Genomic DNA, 20,555 nt, shown 5'->3' with positions numbered 1-20,555 from the left:
GACATAGAGGGTTATGCTGTTTATTATTCTTGAAAATTTGTTCAACTTCCAATTCCTGCTGGTATTCGCCGAATCATTCGGAGAATGTCAATAGCCATAACTTCTATCGTGGAAACTTTCCTGAGAACCTTTTACTGTCAACTTCCTCGAGCCACCCACTCCAACCGCGCCACCCCTGTTTAAGAAAGTGGGAAACGCGAGCAACGTAAATTATGTAGTCGCGTAAACGTACCGGGTCGCAGTAGAGTAGATATTATGACGTTGAGGAAACTGCCGACCCGTAACGTCCATCCAAAACGTGCACGTTCTCGAGGGATCGTGTCGAGGCTGCAACAAGTCCCTCGAGTGTGCTCAAGACCGACGATCCTGGCATTGACTCTCCGTCTCTGGAAGCACATTGTATTATTTAACGCGCGGTAGATCAATGGCGTCTTATGGATCGGCCGGACGGTGGTTTTCCGCGATGGCGCGTAGTGTTTTCGCGATGGCGACGCACTTGACCACGACTACTCGACCAGCAACCTGGAACACCGCGTGAAGTTAACGTTGATCCTGAACTCACGAATCCTGAAATAAACTTGCAAAAGACAGGATGCTAGCGAGTTTCAGGCGCGTGTTCAAGTGTTCCCTGCCAACGTGTCGCAATTTCCACTTTCCAGGGATGGAGAAGGCAGAGTCCTCCAACGAGGACGATAGCAATACCGAGCTGGAGGACCGGGACCCTAACAGCTTGAACAAACACCTTCAGGTACGTTGTTGATAAAACGTCATTTATTATGGTTCTTTCATTCTTATCGTGTTATTTATATTGGTTCTGTGGCAGAAAGATTGGGGAATAAAACACTGGAAGAAATTCTTGCATTTTTATTCAAAATTTTTGTTTCTTATTTACTAGTGATATTTACAAATAAATTGTCAGCATTTTATTTACTAAAGAAATAGATTTTAAATAGACACTACTTTACCCACTAAATATTTAAATAATTTTTATACTTTTGCATATCGTATCCGCGCATTCTGTGCATTTTTGCACCATTAAACGTCGCATAAATGACTCATAAAGATTCCCGGTATAGCTACAAAAATCAAATTATAAATGTTTTATTACAAATTTTTCTCGCATATAAAGTTAGGCTTATTATGCGAACAAAAACTAACGAATAATAGAGAAAATTGGTGAACTTCTATTATATGAACTATTTATTTTCGGATAAGTTAAAACAAACGGACTGTAATTGCTCTTGTTAGGGTGTTTTAAGTTTTAGAGTTAAAAGGTTAGTTTGTTTATGAGTGTCGTATTGGAGAATCGAAAGAGAAGAAAGATAGAAAGACGTGATAATTTATTTACGAAAAGAATACGTTTTTTTTTTATCGAGATAAGTGTCGTGATTACGAATTAAACACGCGAACTTGAGTACGGGGAAGTACGTATACATACAGTGACCTTGGCATTTAAAAAAAGCTGCTTGTCGTAGTTCGTAGAACATCTCGACTTACCCTAGAACTTTTAAAAATATCGTTCAACGAATTCTAAATGAACGAAGCAGTAGAAAGTAGGGAAAAGTGAAAAAGGCAGAAAGGCAGCAAAATTAAATTCTAGCTTAAAATTTGGGATATATGTCCTTAAGAAAACATTAATTGTGACGATTATTGTTATAATACAGGTGATGTGGGATGATGTGATCGGGGAACCGGAAGGAATACGCAGTCCGGAGTGCGCGTGGCGTCTAAGCGGTCACTGCTTCCGGTTGTCCAGAAGCTGCTGTTACGTGTTTCTCTCGGTCCTCATATCTCCTTTACTCGCCCTTTGCTTCGGTTTTACGTTTGCCTGCCTCGCGTTTCAGGTGAGTCGTCGACCTTTTTCTCTATTTTCTGATCGATCAGTGCTACCCACCGTTCTTAGCCTCCCTACACGATACAACCATTATACGAACATTATCGCGATGCTTACGATTATTTTTGTTTCTCAGCCTATTGGAAATGTAGGTCGTCGCTTTACTATCGACTTCCAGTGGAAGAATTTCTTTCTTTCTATATTATTTTGTATAAACATTTCTTAGAAGTTTCGTTCTTTTTTTTTCAAGCACACGTTTATACGATACTTAATATATCAATACATTGATGTACGGAGCATGAAAACTATTATTTTTTGATCACGATAAATGTACAAGGCAATCGAAAATTTCTTTCCACAATTCGGTTTTTAATTTGTCAGTTGATGAGTAGAGATATTGGAATGTGTAAAGGGTAAATAAGATCTTAATGGTGTTTTTAACGATGTTTTGGATGTACATATCTTATGTTTTGTAAGTATTCTAATGCTTATGAACGGGAATATATATTTTGATAATTTGTATTATTGCCCGCTTGTCACTAACAATTTGCCACTAAATTATAAAAATAATATTTAGTTGCAAGAAAAGAGATTAATAGAAGGAAATTTTCAGCATATATGGTGTCTGGCGCCATGCCTCCGCGTTTGGAAGATCAGCTGCGCGGCGACGAGGAATTTTCTCAGTGCTGTGACACACGCCATCGTGAAACCAATTATGGAATCCCTAGGCTATCTGTTTCACAATATTCGTGTGTACAATCAGAAGTTACCGGATGGTTTAGCACAAAAAGACGATATTCTCGTTGTATAAAATCGGATCATAAAACGATAAAGTTTTGCATTCACAAATCATCGAAGTGCCTTTTAAATCAATCAGCAACAATCAGCATAAAACATTCCACGAAACAAATCGCTTCTCTTAACGTACGTTCGTTCGTTTTCCAACCTGGAATCGTTTCTCATGTTTCCACTTCGTGATCGCAGTTTTAATCGTTTACGGTGTAGAATTGTCAGTAGCGCGATTCTCGTTAATATTTGATCATTAGATCTATATATCTATTGTTATAAAGTTTTATAAATAAAATATACTCTATGAAGAACACTTGTTGGAAGTCAATCAATCAATCAACAATCAAATCAATTGTTTAGCCATTTCAGAACCGAATTTCTTTTTAATCTGTGCGAGAAATTGTTCGTTGTCGATTATAAATAATAAAATCATATTTTTTCAAAACTTTAAAATTCGTATTGAGAAATTTTCACGGTTACGTCGATTTTAAATTTAAATTTCCCGCCAAACAGCGGTGGCCATTCTTACTAATCATATTATCAAGATTACAAATCAGCTTGTTATTGTTATTTTATATTAGTAAACAACGTTTCGATAAAAAATTTAACAGAACGAACAAAAGCGAAGGATGTATGTGATTAATTTGGTATCTGGTATCTTTAAGGTCGAGTTAATCTCAGAGATAAGGTTATTAGTTCAAGCTACTCCGCTGAGGTCAACAAGTTAGTTTTCTCTGAGTCGACTAGGAATATGGCAGGCTTCGCGCGAAGCTTTTTATTTTTATCGAGATGCTGTCGATTTTCTGGTGCAACTCCTTCGAGACGTATCCTTCGTTTATTTTATGCAAGTACAATTACGCCTGTGACAGTGAGGGAAGATAATTATCTACAATTTTATCTTCAATGGAAATGTTCTATTCATTATCACATATATCGTTTGTGTTACTTACTGTTATTATTCTTAATAAACGATTCAACTTACCAGAAATTTCAGTGTCGTTTGCAGTTAAAGGAAAGCGTAAGTCTTCTTTTTCATTATTTTGCCATTTTCACTTTGCTTTTACTTTTATTCATGTCTCGTCGGTCGCTCTTGCAGTTTGGAAATTTTGTAGTTAGTTGCCAGGTGGCAGCACGCGTCGGAAATAGAGATACCATGTTGTCCGACGGAAATATGTACATATACATTTGAATATGGAAAAAAATATCTACTAAACATAAGAAAATACATTATTCTTTATCTATTCTGAAACGTTTGAAAATAGAAACAATAACTCGAATTCATATTCAAACAAGAAGTTCACAATAAAAAAACATCCTTTAATTGATAAACTAGAAACGTCAATAAAATGTAGAACAATTTTTATTAATTAAGTCATCAAAAAACATCTATGCTACATTGCAAAATACATTATGCAAAATATTCGATCAAAATTTCAAAAATTCGTTGCAGACAGGTCTGAAGACAGTATCGAGAAAAATGTAAAATCGTAAAACTTTTTTCTCTCAAAGTTCCTGCTCACTTCATGAAAAATTCAAATTTTGTCGGACATATTCGATACGATATTCCACGTATATAAAACTTTAAGAAAATGAAGAAATTCAAAACATTATTTATCCAAATGGGAAAAGATGTTAGATTTGTAAATAAAAGAGTTAACGCTCTTAATCTATCGAAAAGTTTACTATCTTATACAGGGTGGTTGGTAACTGGTGGTACAAGCGGAAAGGGGGTGATTCTGTGCGAAAAAGGAAGTGGAAAATATAGAATAAAAATTTTTCGTTTGAGGCTTTGTTTTCGAGAAAATCGACTTTGAATTTTCGCTCGGTACGCCTGCACTTTATCACGTCTCGTCATAACGGATCTCACTGTAGATCGTTGTCTCGATGAAAAAATTAAAAAAAAAAAAGAAAAATTAAAAAAAAATGTTATTCTATATTTTCGACTTCTTTTTTCGCGCAGAATCGCCCCCTTTCCGCTTGTACCACCAGTTACCAATCACCGTGTATAATAATTTGAAATTGTAAACGATTCAAGTTAAGTTTAATTTTCATCACTATTTTTCATAAAACAAAACAGCCACTTTCAATTGGGAAGATCCATTCGATCTCGAATCTCAGCTCACGCAAGATGAGATTCTGGTGAGAGATCAGTTTCGATCTTATTGCCGTGAGAAACTTTTGCCCCGTGTACTCGAGGCAAATCGCAAGGAAATCTTTCACAAAGAGATCATAAGGGAAATGGGTGAATTGGGCGCACTGGGCTGTACTATGAAAGGGTACGGCGCGGCTGGCGTTTCCTCCGTAGCCTATGGTCTCCTAGCAAAGGAAGTCGAGGCTGTGGATAGCGGATATAGATCTGCTCTGTCGGTACAATCTTCTTTGGTTGCTGGCGCTATTTATGAGCATGGGGATGAGGCGCAGAAGCAACGGTTTTTGCCAAAATTGGGTATGTTTGAGATTAAGGAATAAAAAAATTAAGATTAAGTATGGAAAAGGAGCGATGATGAATGATGAAAACTGCTGCTTTGTGGGTTCTGAATGGAAAGAATATTTCATAGGAATAATGATGGACAATAATAATAGCGGACAATAATGACGGATGCTGCTGAGAGTGCGAGGATGTGAAAAATCTTTCGTTTCTTGATTGTCTACTTGTTTCTATGATCGAGAAGAGTATCTATGATTATTGAGATGCCGTAAACAGAAGTGTCTTCTCCAATGAAATAGTCGACTTTCCCAATTACTTTCAGTGTCTGGTGAATTCATCGGTTGTTTCGGGTTAACCGAACCCAATCATGGAAGCGATCCAGGCTCCATGGAGACCAAGGCAACTTATGATTCCGATAGGAAGGTCTACAAACTTAATGGAAGTAAAACATGGTCAGTTCTGATCAATTTTTCGCAGAATAATCTAGAACTGAATTTCCATATGTTTTCAGTTCCTTTTCAAAAACAAAATTAATAAATTTTATTGCGATACAAGAGAGGCGCTGTTCGCTAGAAAACCGATTTCCAAACGTTTAGAAGCATTCTTCTTAATTGATTTCATTAAATTTAGGATTACAAACTCTCCGATCGCCGATATACTAATCATCTGGGCCAAATGCGAGGATGGTGTCATTAGGGGGTTCATCGTGGAGAGGAAGGGCAACGAGAAGGGCCGACTGTCTACTCCAAAAATCGAAGGCAAATTCTCGTTAAGAGCTTCCGTCACTGGTATGATCCTGATGGACAACGTGGAGGTGCCTGCAGAGAATCTACTTCCAAATACCCAGGGTCTCAAAGTAAGTCTGACAGAAGAAGATATCAGTAAAGAGGAATTTACACTTTTATAATACATATGCATCGCGAGTGATACACAAATGAACATACCACAATGAATATGAAAGATAAAATAAAGAAATACTCTATAAATTACTACCTACGCTATAAATTACTGGGTCAACGATTAAATTTATCTCAGTAGTTTTCGAAATATCGACTGAATCAGTTTGGATTGAGTCATTAAGTTTAATTCTTATATAGGAGAATGTAAAGTGTTAGAAACGAGAAAAATATGTTAACCTCGTCAAGCAAAAATAGAGGCTATCTCTATTTTGATATTATATAGGATAAAAAGAAATCGGCTTAAGGCGTAGACATCGCTTATGAAGAAATATTCCTATAGGGACCTTTCGTTTGTCTGAACAACGCTCGATACGGAATCGGGTGGGGAGCTTTGGGTGCTGCCGAAACCTGCTTGAACATCGTCAGATCGTATACTCTGGAAAGGAAGCAATTTAACAGGCCGCTAGCTGCTAACCAATTAGTGCAAAAAAAACTGGCTGACATGATGTGTGACATCGCGTTCAGTCTTCAGGCTTGCCTGAGGGTGGGCAGGTTGAAGGACGAGGGCAAGTAAGGGCTGTGTGATAATTTTTCATCAAACAGGGTGCAAATACTGAACGTCAATTGGTAGAGTGCGGATCAGGTCGCTGATACATAATTAACGAATAAATTATTAGTTTAGAAGAAAAGTGAAGATGTCTGTCAATTAATTAGCGTTAGATCGCTTGACTATATTTTTATAAATATAATTTTGTATGCTAGAGCGACACCGGAAATGATCTCTATGATAAAGAAGAATTCTGCTACGAAGTCCCTGGAAATCGCGAGAGTTGCCAGAGAGATGTTAGGTGGCAATGGAATATCGGACGAGTATCATGTTATTAGACATGTAATAAATTTAGAAAGCGTTATTACCTACGAAGGTATGTAAAGGAGAGAGGACTATTTGAAAGTAATATTTGTATAATATTAGATCCTTTGACAAAGGATAAAAGGCTATTGTTTAATACCGTTTGTCGTAGGTACGAGCGATATTCATGCTTTGATACTTGGCAAAGCTATTACTGGTATACAAGCCTTCTCTGCGTGAACAGTGAATCCAGAACAGTGAATCAACCAAAAAAATGTTCATTCATTATATAATTACACTCTTTTTATACAAATTACATATTTGATGTTTTAATAACAATTTTTTTTTATAAAATTTGGTAAAAGAACAAGGACAAAAAGGATTATTAAAAAAAGAGAAAGAAAATGAAACGAAACAGAGGACGATTGAGTTAGTAAAAAGAACTTAAAAGATCGAAGATGATTCGAATTGTTTTAGTGAAGTTTGGTTTTAGGTTTCTCTTAATTTTTATTTCGACGCTATCGAATTGCACATTATTCATCCTCCTCGTTCTTCTGTTCGATAGTCAAAAGGGAGCATAAAACAACAAACGAGCTTCACCTAAAGATCGGTTATTCAACAAGGGCGTGCCACAACACAAGCGACTCCGATTAATCATAAATAAATTAAGTTTAATTGCTAAGTAATAAAACGTTAATTACATATGTCAATGATAATTAATTTAAGTACAACACACGTCTCGTGCAAAAGTGTAAAGAAGTTTCTTTTTCGTGCTACACTCAATTACCATTTTTTTTATTTTTTTTTTTTGTGTTTTTTATCATTATCTTGTTTGTTTTGGTTTATTTGGTTTGGTTTGGATTGGTTTGACTCTCGCCTCGATATATGGTTTTTTTTACCTCTTTCCTCCATTTTTTCCCATCCTTCTATGTCTGTGTATGCGTGTACTTATGTCCCTGTATCACTGTGTGTACGGTACTTTTCTCTTTTTCTCTTTAAATGGTTCTCGACTACAATAAGCTCTTGGTAAAACGTAGTAACATCGTAGTTTACAGTAGTTTACAATCGCCCTCCGACCCGCCAGAACTTGTGTGTCTCTATTACATAGTTACACGTTTTCGCATGCTGCAATCGAATTTCCCGCTCGATCGTTCGATCTCCATTCCCCCCCTTTTTCGCGTTGTCTGCTATTTCTTTCGTCTATCTTCTCCTATATTTATTAATCAATAGCAAATGAAAAGATCGAACGTTTCGCAAGTTTGTTTAACAATTATGGTAGCATCGATTCCGTTGGATTCTCGATCTCTGGATCGGTCGATCGACGAGCGGATGCTAACAAACTGGTCACTTACAAGAAAAAACTAGCCTCTCGTCGATCCCCCCGACGGATCGATCCACACGATCCTACGGGAAACTTCGATTCCATCATTTACAAATTACCTCTTTCTCTTTCTCTCTTTCTCTCTCTTACACACACACACGCGCACACACACACGCGCACACACACACGCGCACACACACACGCGCACACACACCCTCTCTCTCTCTCTCTCTCTCTCTCTCTCTCTCTTTGTCTCTCTCATTTATTCACACATTCGTTTCCGTTATTTCGAAAATTTTTTGCAAAATCAACGACACACCGATGTTCTTGATCAGATTCATGAACCAGGCTCTGATTATGTTTCACTCACGCATTCACTCTGCATTCATTCCGTATTCGTGTATTCGTGTGTACGTGTGTCTGTGTGTCATTCACTAATGAATACATAAGTGTAAACAATAAATAATGTTTTTTTTCATCTTTACTCGCGTAAAATCTACGATCCTTTGGTATGTTCACGCGGCGATCGAAATCGATCCGCGGTCATCGATCCAGCCGGTCGTCCTTTCGTCAGCGAGAAAAAAGGAAAGGACGCCGCTAAAGCGAGGGATCGAGGATCGATAAACCCTCGATCCCCTCGTTCCAGCTACTTTCTACACACCTTTCGTCTCTTCCGTTTCTTCTTTTCCTTATCTCTCCACTTTCCCATCGATCATTTCACTAATCGTGCAGCTCCGCGTCTGGTCGCCACTCTTTTCCCTCCTCAACAAACGTTCCGCGACCGTACGTAGCGATACGTTTTCTCACAGCGCAGTGCATTTTCGCGTTTAAAAACTCTAAAAAGGAGCCTCGCCCCGTGAAAATCCCCTCCTCCGTCGCGTCATTCTTCCCTCATCTTTCTCTTTTCCTTCTGTCCTTTTAAACTTTCCCTCTCAATTTTTCACTGAACAAGAGAATACGTTCGTTCTACGATTTCGAAGATATTCCCTGCTTTTCGAATTCTCGAATCAAACCCCCGTTCCCCTCCCTAACCCGGATACCGACACGATGAACCCTCGTATTATAATAAATATAATAATGTATACTTGCTTTTGCACTTGTATTTTACATTATTTCATCTCTGATTAACTAATCGATACCTTATTGTCGTACGAACCGTTCACCTGTTCTCTTTATCCCATTCATACCTTCTTCTCTAGACTTCATTTTTTTTTTCGTTTTTACTGATGGTGTTATGTGTCTTATCCTCGACCATTCGCCCACAATTCTCAGCTCCGATCAACAGATAAATAGTTCATGAACGGCTTTGAAACGCGGCCACAAGTCCTCGGACTTCATCCTTAGATTTTACGTTTCTGCTCTCCGGTTTGCTCGCTACTCATACTATAATTGGCTCATGGAGATTAGAGATAAGATGTCGCGATGATTAATAGGATCGACTAATTGTTAATATTACTCTGAATTGATATTCCTTTAACGTGATCAGGAGATTTCTTTTTCTTAGATTTTGTCGATATTTATAAGTATAGCGTCGTTTACGATAATTAAATAGTACGTCAATTGACATCGTTCTAATCTGCAGGATATGTATTAGATGAAGACTGAAATGATTATGAAATTAATCGAAGTAGATTATATTTTCATTAATACCATAACGATAGAGTATTATAGTTTGAATTTTTGTAAAATAATCGATCAGTGATAAACTATGTTATACATAAAGTAATATTTAAATAATAATAAATAATAATACATAAATAAAGTCATGCAAAACAGCGTTAAAGAGATTTCGAAAAAAACAATAAACACAAGAGAACGTAACGAGAAAAATTATTCTAGAAAAAAGGGAGTCTCGTTCGATGGAGCGAATACTAGTCGAGTAAAGAGCAAAAACCAGCCCCCTCCCTGAACCATTCGTCATCTTGACGCGTACTATATAATAATATAATATATTACTTAACATTTGTCCAACGTCAATCCCCAAAACAATTCCACCCCTGTCCAAGGACTAACTTTTTACGGCTACGCTCGTTCTATTCTTTCACCCTCCTCCATCTTCCTCTAACTTCCCTCCCTCCTCCTCTTTCTTTCCCCTTTCGTCCTTTCTTTTCTATCGATTTAAAACTCGCGCGCCCGACTTGCGTCGTTGCAATATAAAAAAACGCGTATACACACACGGACCCGAAATAGATTCTCTTAGTCTCTACGGTTGTCATTTTCTTTTTCTTATTCCCTTCCTTATCGTTATTATTATTTCTGCCTTTTAATATATATATTTATATATTTATATATTTATATTTATATATAATATGTTCATTCGCCTACGTCTCGAGCTTCATACGCGCCACCTCCTGTTCCGTTTCATCGCTCCCTAAACCTTTCGTTCGTTCGAAGGGTCGCTAATGCTCGTCTAAGTAATTCTTCCCCCTATAGTCCGCGTTACAGTCATTCAGCGATCTCGTTTGGTTTTCTCTCTTCTTTTACAGTTTACGGTGTTTACATGTGATGCCACCATTTTCTTTTATTCTCTTTCTTGCCACTCGTTTCCGCCGTCGATCGTCGATTCGAGACGAGGTATTACGCACCGCGAACGCGTTACATAAATAGATCATTGATTCACAGACATTTATCTTCGTCTCATGCTCGTATTGTTTCTCACCCCCTTTTGTGTTCTTTCTCCGTATGTCGTTCCGCGGCCCGCTCTTGTCGCGACTTAATGCGTACGACAATCGTCGATCGATCGAAACCATGGATCGACCGACGATCGAGCTTCCTCCATTGCTAGGGTCTTTTTCTCTGTATTAAATTATACATCCCTCCCCGAAGCCCATCCCCACCCCACCCCGATCCTAACTAACCCCGGCTGCCTGAAAATGGCATTTATATATATATATATATTTATATATATATAATATATCATTCATTTATATTTATATTTATATTTCATATTTATATTTATATATTTATATATATTTATATTTTTATGTATAGTATATATATAATTATATACTATATTCTTGCTTTACGTTTAGCGGGTTCTGTATTTTTTTTATTAACTTCTTGTTCTTCATTTTATTTCGCGCCTATGTAACCTTAGCGTTTGTGTGTCTCCATCGATATCCCATTTTCCTACGATAACCCACCCCTTCGCTAGCCCACTCTCCATTCTTGAATTTTCCCGTTGTTTTTAGTCGTTTTCTGATTTAAACGCGACGTCTTTTTTTTCTTTCTTCTCTTTCTTAACGACACGTCAGCTCTCTTCGTTCGGAAAGTCGAATAGTTTCTCTTTCTAAGTTAATTGAAACCTCCCCCCCCCTCTCTCTCTCTCTCTCTCTCATCTCTCTCAGTCTCGCTCTCATTCTCACGCCTTCCCTTTCCCTTTCACACACATCTTGTTCAACAAAGAATGCGTTTACAATACATTTATATTAATAATCAATTATATCTGTCTCTCGTTACAGTGATAAAAATCGCAATAGTAATAATAGGAATGAAAGTAATATAAATAATTATAATAATTATGATAATAGTAATAGCAATAATAATGACAGTGACGAAGATGATAATGGTAATGCCAATGATGATTCTCGTGATAATAATAATAATAATAATAATAATAATAATAATAATAGTAATAATGTTCATTGTTCGCAATTGCGAGTACAATTAATTAATAACCGCAATTAAACTCGTATTTACAGATTTATCGTACAGACAGTTGCCTTATCACCTTCTTTCACCCCCTTCCCGTGATCCCCATCCGTGTCCCTAAAATTTTCCTACATATATCACCCTCGAGTGAGCCACAACAATCTTACAATTGCGATTTCCTCTCCTCCGCTTCCGGTTACTTTCCTCATCGCCTCCATTTCCGAGTTCTCGAACTACGCGAATGTTCTTTTATTTCAACGATGCGACACCATTTCTTTACAATTCTGGGTTTATACTGAATTTCATGACACTTTAAGATCGGTATTGGTAGCTGCTTCTTTGTGAGGTATTCTTTGTGAATTCGTGCCTAGAAAGTTGGTTCCTAATCCTCTGTAATCCTTCGATCTCTGGTTTCTTTCCTAAGATGGTTGTTTTTTTATGTTTACTATTGAATCGACTATTGCTGGTTCAGAATTTTCCATCTCTTAAAATTCCTGCTTTTACATTTTTCTTATTTTTAATACATGTTAACAGTTGTAACAGTAGTTACAAATGTGCCTCTGTTTTTGTTCATCTAATCAAGTCCATAATTTCAATTTCGTAAAACCTCATCATTTACATAATTTCTGTCTCATCCTTAGCATTTATAAATAGTATCTTATTGTCTACTGTATGAATTGAATCAATATTTTTCGTAATTCAGGATTCTTAGCATCGAACCAAGTCTCTCGAACGACATTTCCAGTTCTGCTCACATTCAACAATATCTAATCACGATTTTATTTCATAAATTTTGACGCATCGTTCGCGCGAATACCTTCTCTTTCAACATTCTTCTACCTCAAGAATTTCGATCGCGGTGTCGTGGTCACGTCCGACAAATCGTAGCGGACGAGGAAACTTCCATAAGAATTCGACGCTCCTATCCACTGTAATCTTCGCAATCATCCTGGTCTTTCAACGTCTGATGATGCGCACACGCTACCAAAGACAATAGCACTTGATCGAAACCCGGAGAATCAAACGTTCGTCCACGTGTATCACGATTTCGCGCAACATTCTTCAGAGTTGGTTTGTGAAACAGCGACGCTCCCCTTATAGTTAATTAAACCGTTATTACAATAATATATGTTTACTTTGTACTATATATGATCTTATAATCGACGGCCGCGACGCACGCTTCCGTTTCTTCTTATTTTATCTGTGTTATTTTTTCATTTTTTGGTACGATTAGTTTTCTAGAACTCTCGCCTTTCCGTCATACGCGGTGACTCATTAACGATCAACCCTATTTCCAGATCCCTGTAGCATTCTATCATTCGCTTTTCCTCGTTTCGTTGCATGCTGACCAGGGTCGAAGCTTTCTCTATGGAAACGGTAAAGAAATTGAACGTCGATCACGAGGAACCGAAAGAACGTGGGGCAAAATGTCGCTTTTTTCTAATTTCGCTACAATTCGCACGCTGTTAATCAAGAAATAGTTGTATAGACTAGTACAGAATCGTTTATTACGCGGTGGAATCTTTGCACACGAATCGTTGCACACTCGATTTAATTAGAGTACTAAATATATTACCCTTTTTCCTTTCCAACCCTTAAATATCATTAAATAAATTTTCGTACAATTTCCCACTGCCTCGAGGATTTTAAAAATCTCGCGAAGCAAAAAGGATGCAACGTTTCTTGCAATGGATCCCTACAAAATCACATGGCAAAATCACACGCAGTTAACCAAACCTCCATTAAACGCAAAATAAGAGGAATGGCTGGCGTGCAATCGGAAAACGCGAAAACTAGCCTCTTCCGCCCTGGAACTTGGTTCCTCTTCATTCCTCTTCCATCACCGCCTTCCTGAATCGCGAAAGTCTCTCTCGCTCTTTCCCACTCACTACTATGTACAATAGCACAGCACAATTGCAGTACGGTATCTAGTGCGGTACGCAAAGTTTCTCTCTCTCTCTCTCTCTCTCTCTCTATTTTTCAATTTCTCTCTCATTCTCTCTCTCTCTCTCTCTCTCGCTCTCTCGCTCTCTCTCTCTCTCTCTCTCTCTTACTCGTTTATCTCTTGTCTTTGTAGTTCACTCTATTTCACACACGCACGCGCGCGCGCGCGCCGCATTCATCCGCATCCCTGCGATTTCGCATGTCGTGGAATATCGAGACCGCTAGTTCTCATGAACGATCAGCTCCCGTGTTCCGTCTACTCCTCTTCTTCGCCGATTCGCACAAAACAGCGTCCACTCTGATATACAATGTTCATTTAACGTACGTAGAATATATCACTTGGCACGTGCACCCTCGACACGATGCCACATTTGTTATTCTCCTTTTTTTTTTATCTCGCATTAAATTAGTTTCGGTGTCTCAGTGTTATAGTGTCTATATATGTATGTGTGTAGGTGTGGATTAATGTGAGCGTGTATTAAGAAACGAAGCTGTTCTTTCGCGTCCATTTTTTTTTGTTTCGGTAAATTTCATGGGTTCGATGTGTATTCCTTTAGCGACCAACGAGGACACGACGAGTCCTGATTCACCCTTTTTGATCATCGATCCTTCGCACGATTCTCTCTCTCCCTTTCTATTCAATTCTACATTTTTCCGCTTTTCTGAAAATTTTCGAACACTATTCGAGGTTACAGACGTCGCCGTTTTGAGAATAAAAATATTTAGGAATCTTTGAGAACGGAGGTTTGGTTATACGGAGCTTTATTTCTTGTCGGTGAGAAGATCGAAAAGAATAGCTTCTCTATCTTTGCAAGGATGGTTCAAAACAGCGACGTACAAAGTTATGAGAGTCTTCCTAGATCATTAAAAAGGTTCTTTCTTCTTCCTTTTAAATATAAACTATAGACTTTTTCTGAACATATTCTCCGAAATCCTTCGCGATTTCTTTTATCTCGTATGAAACATGGCACCGGGAATTACCTGCACCCTGTTCTTCGAAATGATCAAACAAATGCTAACACGATCTGCGTGTGGTATTTCTTAATTCATAAAGGATCAACGCGTTCAACCCTCAATGGAAAAACAACGAGTATCTAAATACGCTAGGGTAGGAATAAACTTCACAAGGGTATGAGGAGTTGAACGCGCCAGAATTCAGCTCTGATTCTCGAGGAAGGCTGACAACCTCGAACACGTGTTCTTCGGGAGAACTTGAGGCTCACTTCTTGCAATTTTGACTAGATAAAAGAATTGGCCGATCCGTCGAGGACCATGCCAACACGCGTGGACTAGAAAATGCTCTGAATCGAGATATCTTATTCTAATATGGCAAATTATGGCACCAAGTTCCCGGAGAATCAGACTCTCGAACGAAAATCAAATCGTTCGAGCGAAACGAATAGGGAGAGAACGTTCTCGCCATTAAAGATCGATAATCCATACGATTTCTTTCGACGCGACTCCACGATGCTCGATTTCACACCCTGGAACGTGGTTTTCTGCAATAATTTCTTCCTCTTTTCTTTCCTTTCTTCTCTTTCTTGAATGTACAATCAGAGTTTCGTGGATCAACGATAGAATTTTGAAAAATTAATCGAGTTGCAAACGGTGTTTCGAACATTGAGGGAAATATGCGTCATTTCGCGGGACGTAGCGAGGTTGAACTGCAATATTCACGAACAAGGCTGCCACCCGTTTCTGTCGTTAAAAAATTATCACAGTGACCGTGCTTCCCGGAGCTTGGCTATAAGATAATGACGCCAGTGTGCACGATTCCTCAGCAGCTCTCAAACCTGCTTGCTTCTTTCCCCCCCTCTTTTCTTAAAATGCTTGAAAATATCGCGCCCCGATCGACGCCAGATTATGAAAGTTCGAACACATTAAACGTAATCGATTATCGCGAACCGATTCGATCGAATAATTATCCTCACGAAAACTCCGTGTTCCACGTTCCTTACGATATTCATCGTTTCTGAAATTTCTCGAACCTAAATATTTCACTATTATACGTATTCCGTTTAACCCATTGAAGACCAACGTAGTGTTAATAATAATAATAAATACTTGCAAATTTGTTTTCCAATAGATCAATTTATGTTATTAAATCCTGTTTTTTTTTTTTTTAATTATGGTTGCGAAAGAGAATTTTCAAAACGTTTGCTCCATACTTTCTTCGTTATTATGTCTTCTACTTACATTCTATAATTTTGTGGATTTTGAAGAGATTGAAATATTTATGACCTCATAATAAAATTGTTTCGTTTGAATGACGGATATTGATTTTATGTCTCTGGTTCGTATGATGTGCTTTTGTAACGTTTTTATTATATTTCCTGTATGTCAATAAAAAAATATACGAATTACTTTACGTACGTTTTTCAATAATGTCATTTGAAATTTTCCTGCTTTATTTCACTACTTAGTCCTCAATGAGTCAAACGATCGATCCGCTCACTACAAATTGAAGCGATCGAATAATTATTCTCACAAAAACTCTACGTTCTATGTTGCTTGCTTTTCGCTCAATCTACGACCTCTCTCGGACTTAAATATTCCACAGTTCTACGCACATTGTGTCTGACAAAATTCTGCGATGTAAATGCTTTTCCATTCTACGCGTTCGAGAATTCGTCAAATTCTTCGAACGTAATCATGTGTGTATTTAGCTAGGTTGCGCGGTACGAAGGGCCGCCTTCCGAAAATTCATCTAATCGGGCCTACGGTCCCCGCTACGTCGTCGAAACGAGTCTTCTAGCAGGCGAGCGGCCCGAACAATTCGGAGATTGTTGAAAACTGACGTTCCAGGTCAGTCGAGCGTCTCGAGTGATATCGCGAACGTCGCGTCGCGTTAAGAGATCGCCGCCCTTACGAGAAGGACAGATCTTCCTCGGGCGACTCGTCCTGGTACTCCTCGTGGTCGGACGTATGTCACAAAACGTCGCTTGGTTCCCGTTGCACGATACCTATCGTCGGTGATAGCTGTCCCTCCTCAACTGCGACGGTCTTCGGGTCCTCGTCCTTCCATTTGTCCATGGAGCGGCGTCGAGCGTTCATGAAGAAGTTCCCGACCGTCGTCGGCTCCAGGCCCAGTTGTCTAGCGATTGTCACCTGCATCTCTTTCGACGGCCTCTTGGTCTCCTGAAATGCGTCGGTATTCGTGAGTAGATAGTTTGACGTGAAATATGTATTCTGTTAATTTTATCGTTATTCAACTGAAAACGTTTAAGAAGATACGGGTTTTTTACGAACGTATTAAAGAACTAACAAAAGGAAACGTAGTCTGAATAGAGATTTGTTCCACCTGATAAATATTATGCCCACTACTTCACTTTGCACACTTTGCAGTAATTACATTTTGAGTTATTAAAATATTTCACTGCACGATAAAAACAAACGAATGATATACACGCTAGTAGTATAGTTAATGTAAAGTGTATTTACGAGCAGACGTTTTGGATGGTTCTGAAAAACTGAAGGTTCGTCACTGCCCCTCACGTTTACAATAACAAAAACCCATTGTACCATTCGCTACTGACCCCGGTAATCGATGCGATTTAAAATAATTAAAAATGTACGAATATTGTGATAAAATAACAATTATTATTGTATGTTTATGTACCACAACCACGCGACATACAGAGTTCAAGAAATTATAGATATAAATATATATGTCGGGTTTACATTAGAATTAGGGTTAGGGGCGTGAAACGAATCTTCGTTTGGGTTACACGTTGTCGTTATGCAATAGAGAAGATATTGACTAGTGCAAATACGATTATTATAGAACCGGACAAGTAACCGTGGTAGTTAGGTACTCGAGAAACTAATGACAATGATCCTAGGTTCAATAACGAATCCGCGGTCGACGGGATGATAGATGAACGTACTCGCAAAATCTAAGTCGGACGCGTAATATTCACTGGTCGTAAAGGGTTACTCCTTTCATCGATGAGATCGCGAGCGAGAATGCCTTTCCCATCCCGATGATGCCACAGAGGAAAACTATATTGGGGTGTGTCTAAGGACACGAGATCATCGGATTCGTCGAGAAAAGCCTTCGTTCAGAAAGTAAGGGAAATTGGCGTTGCTGCTAATTGGTCAATCTCCATATCGATGGTTAGAAAAAGATGCTAGCCGCCCTCGAGGGAAAGTTGCTAGTGGGAGACGCCGCTCGTTGAAAAATAGGTCTCCCCTATTTTCCCGTAGTTGGGACAAAGACTGTTTGTCTGTTTGAAGGACTTTAGTTGACTAAATCTTAAGATTTATAACGGGCCCTCGAGCTAGCTGAACATGTACTGCGGAGACGCATCGACATCTGGCAATCATCTTACTCGAAGAATAGGGTCTGCAAGTGGCGAGCTACGGGACAGAGACCGTTGGAATGTTTACTGTCGAGTGTTACAACTATTTCCTTTTTAAGGAGAGCTATAGAATTATTCCATGCCTTTGTTAGACAAAGCGTTCATCCCGTGACCGCGGCTACGTTCGACGACTGACTGTCGCCTCGAGCCCAAGCTCATTATCACAACTCTCGAACGATTACAATCAGATTGAATAACTACAATTGTTCAATTACAGCTATAGTAGACTCTAGGTTACAATGTTGCGGGATTATCCAAAATTCCAAAGGCTCCGGTGTTCTTTCATCTCCGACATATATTTCTCCTCTAATATAATTTATTCATTGGTGATCGAAAAGCTAACTTTCTTGAATATTCTCGATGTATGAATAAATGAACCAAGGGTCAAAAGATCATGCATCGTCGAGATAATCCCAATCGACTTACGAACGATACGATCGGCTTACTAGATTAAAGAATCTATTTTGACTATTTTAGATGAGTGTACGTATTTTAAGGAATCAACCAGATTTAAGAATTTGAACTGATCGATTAATGAATCAGACTGCAAAGCACGTTATTTATGGAACAGTCTCCGGATCAATGAATATTCGTTGCAGCTGCTGAGATTCGTCAATGATCTAAGAGTGACTTTCGGTCTCTAAAATCCTATAAATTTCTAGCAAACCCATAATAAGGCTAACTATTCTATAATAGCTTAGATAACCCGCTATCCAATCGTTTGAACGAACCTAGTGCTAATTCAAACTTAACGATAATCGTTAAAACAAAGATAGTTCCCGATAAAAGAATTCGCCGTCGTCGTTTCTCGAAGCTCGCTTCGAACTTGGAAAAAGCCGAATCTTATAAATAAATATCGATAGAAAAAAGCTGGAGCACTCCGTGCTACGTCCTCGACGAATCTTTCGCCGAAGAAACGCATCAAATAGGAACCTTTGTGCTCGAAGCACTCCCCTTTTTTCTTTGACTTCTTCCTCCGCTAAATTAATATTCATCCCTTCCCTTCTCTCGGCGCATCTCAACCTACAATTCTCCACTCTGAATTGAGAAGTCAAACGCTGTCTCCCAGTCGGTACTTATTTTTGTTCCGCAAAGCGGGCCACGATGCCGGAACCGGAAGAATCAAACAAGAAATCCGCGGCCTGATCACGGACTCGACGAATGGTAAACATTTCTGTACATGTGGTAAACGGGCTGGTACGCTTTCTTCCCATGCGACGTTTCTTACTCGACGTAGGTCGATCAATAACACGAACGGAGTACCGAGAGAGAGAGAGAGAGAGAGAGAAGGAGGGAGAGTATCGATTGCTCGAAGGAACAATTATTACAAACCGATGGCCCGATGCGCGTGCAGCAGAACGCAATAATTAACGCGTTATGTGCGAAGTGCAATCGTTTAGCCTGCTAAAACCGATCAAATTAGGATGCTCGATCCAACACGAATTACAAGCCTGCTCCCTCGTGTCGACTTAACCCTCTCCCCCTCTTCTTTAATGGCTATAGAAAGGAAATAGCGCGAGGGGAGCGAAGCGGGGACGATAATTTAATGAAGAAGGTTGAGTCGTTTGATTGAGTCTCGCGTGCCAGGATTTTTGGGGACAGGATGCCTCGTTTTCGCCGAAGAGGGATTAATCGGGGTTAATCGTTTCGTGTGTTTATTCCACGAGGGTTTCGGCATTCGTTTGGAGCGGGAGCAATAGAATTTAATAGCGTTGATTCCGTTTCGGATGAAACGACGGAATCAACGATTCCATTCAAACTTATAAATGTACTTATCTATTAACTAATAATTATACTTAATACACGTGATCATACGCAAACATGGTGGTAAATTGAGGGAGGAAAATGTAGATTCCCAGGAGTGGCTAAAATTTTAGTGAAAGAGCGACTGAGCAAGGAATTACTTGCATTTACTTGGAAACAAGGTAGACGTTTAAGGAACTGTATTGATATCCTGTCTGGCTGTAATTCAGCGCGTGTAACGCAACGAAACGAAGGTCTGTCGCCTCTGTCTACAGTCTACGGGATAGCAGTTCGGTATAGAGAGAGGCGTATCAATTGTTGGAAATACGGGACACTATCGGCGCGAGGATCGTGATTATTCCTTGACAGCTACTGTGCGCGCCTGAGAAACCGTATGTGAGAGAGAAAGAGAGACGTGGAGGGGGTTGCATACGTGTCATGGGGTAAGGGGTGCACATTGGATCTCGAAAACGACTAACAACCATGTCTAAAATTCTTCGCTGTTTATACTCTGACAAACTAGCATCTCTTGCGTAAGTAGTACAATATTAAAAAGCGTGTTAAATATTTCAATATATTTCTAACTCGAAACTTTGCCCTTTCTGTATCTGTTTACTAGAATATTTCTGATTGATTTTTTATTCCATTTTGTAATTGGAATTCCATTTATTTATGCGAAGAACAGTTTTATTAAACATAATTACAATAATTATGATTTTTAATTAATGAAACCCC

At 38.8% G+C, this 20,555-nt stretch overlaps 3 protein-coding genes across 9 annotated transcripts in view; 2 read left to right on the top strand and 1 right to left on the bottom strand.

The window, feature by feature from the left end:
* The window catches only part of LOC117242261 (caveolin-3-like), a 61,275-nt gene extending 58,324 nt beyond the window's left edge, over nucleotides 1-2,951 (top strand). For 2 of the 4 annotated variants that reach the window (XM_033508793.1, XM_033508792.1), the window contains exons 2-4: nucleotides 660-748; nucleotides 1,665-1,844; nucleotides 2,448-2,951. In XM_033508793.1, coding sequence (XP_033364684.1) covers nucleotides 662-748; nucleotides 1,665-1,844; nucleotides 2,448-2,645 — 465 coding nt within the window. In that variant the 5' untranslated portion in view covers nucleotides 660-661 and the 3' untranslated portion in view covers nucleotides 2,646-2,951. Of the gene's footprint in view, nucleotides 1-516; nucleotides 749-1,664; nucleotides 2,089-2,447 lie in introns of those variants that run through there. The other 2 variants (XM_033508791.1, XM_033508790.1) reach the window with 2 other exon arrangements.
* Nucleotides 2,952-3,279: 328 nt separating this feature from the next.
* On the top strand, nucleotides 3,280-7,510 carry LOC117242259 (glutaryl-CoA dehydrogenase, mitochondrial). The gene is made up of 8 exons (XM_033508788.1): nucleotides 3,280-3,447; nucleotides 3,609-3,641; nucleotides 4,701-5,069; nucleotides 5,374-5,503; nucleotides 5,682-5,907; nucleotides 6,291-6,520; nucleotides 6,713-6,873; nucleotides 6,973-7,510. The coding sequence occupies exons 1-8, from the start codon at nucleotides 3,375-3,377 to the stop codon at nucleotides 7,038-7,040; spliced, it is 1,290 nt and encodes a 429-aa protein (XP_033364679.1). The 5' UTR covers nucleotides 3,280-3,374; the 3' UTR covers nucleotides 7,041-7,510.
* An 8,316-nt stretch (nucleotides 7,511-15,826) lies between these two features.
* The window catches only part of LOC117242258 (one cut domain family member 2-like), a 77,008-nt gene continuing 72,279 nt past the window's right edge, over nucleotides 15,827-20,555 (bottom strand). For 2 of the 4 annotated variants that reach the window (XM_033508785.1, XM_033508786.1), the window contains one exon: nucleotides 16,721-16,854. Coding sequence is in view for 2 of the 4 variants with exons in the window: in XM_033508783.1 (XP_033364674.1) it covers nucleotides 16,645-16,854 (210 nt within the window). In the remaining 2 variants the exon portion in view is untranslated. Of the gene's footprint in view, nucleotides 16,855-20,555 lie in introns of all 4 variants that reach the window. The other 2 variants (XM_033508783.1, XM_033508784.1) reach the window with 2 other exon arrangements.

Source organism: Bombus vosnesenskii, unplaced genomic scaffold (assembly GCF_011952255.1).
Source record: "Bombus vosnesenskii isolate JDL3184/JDL3185 unplaced genomic scaffold, Bvos_JDL3184-5_v1.1 scf7180000016272, whole genome shotgun sequence".
Classification (NCBI taxonomy): Eukaryota; Metazoa; Arthropoda; class Insecta; order Hymenoptera; family Apidae; genus Bombus; species Bombus vosnesenskii.
This window is presented reverse-complemented; position numbering and strand designations above follow the sequence as displayed.

Bases quoted from the DNA above. Each gene is read 5' to 3' on its own strand.
- LOC117242259 (XM_033508788.1), top strand. From the start codon at position 3,375: ATGGCAGGCTTCGCGCGAAGCTTTTTATTTTTATCGAGATGCTGTCGA. The intron at 3,448-3,608 runs GTATCCTTCGTT...TCAACTTACCAG, and splicing joins TGGTGCAACTCCTTCGAGAC to AAATTTCAGTGTCGTTTGCA. The intron at 6,874-6,972 runs GTATGTAAAGGA...CGTTTGTCGTAG, and splicing joins AAGCGTTATTACCTACGAAG to GTACGAGCGATATTCATGCT.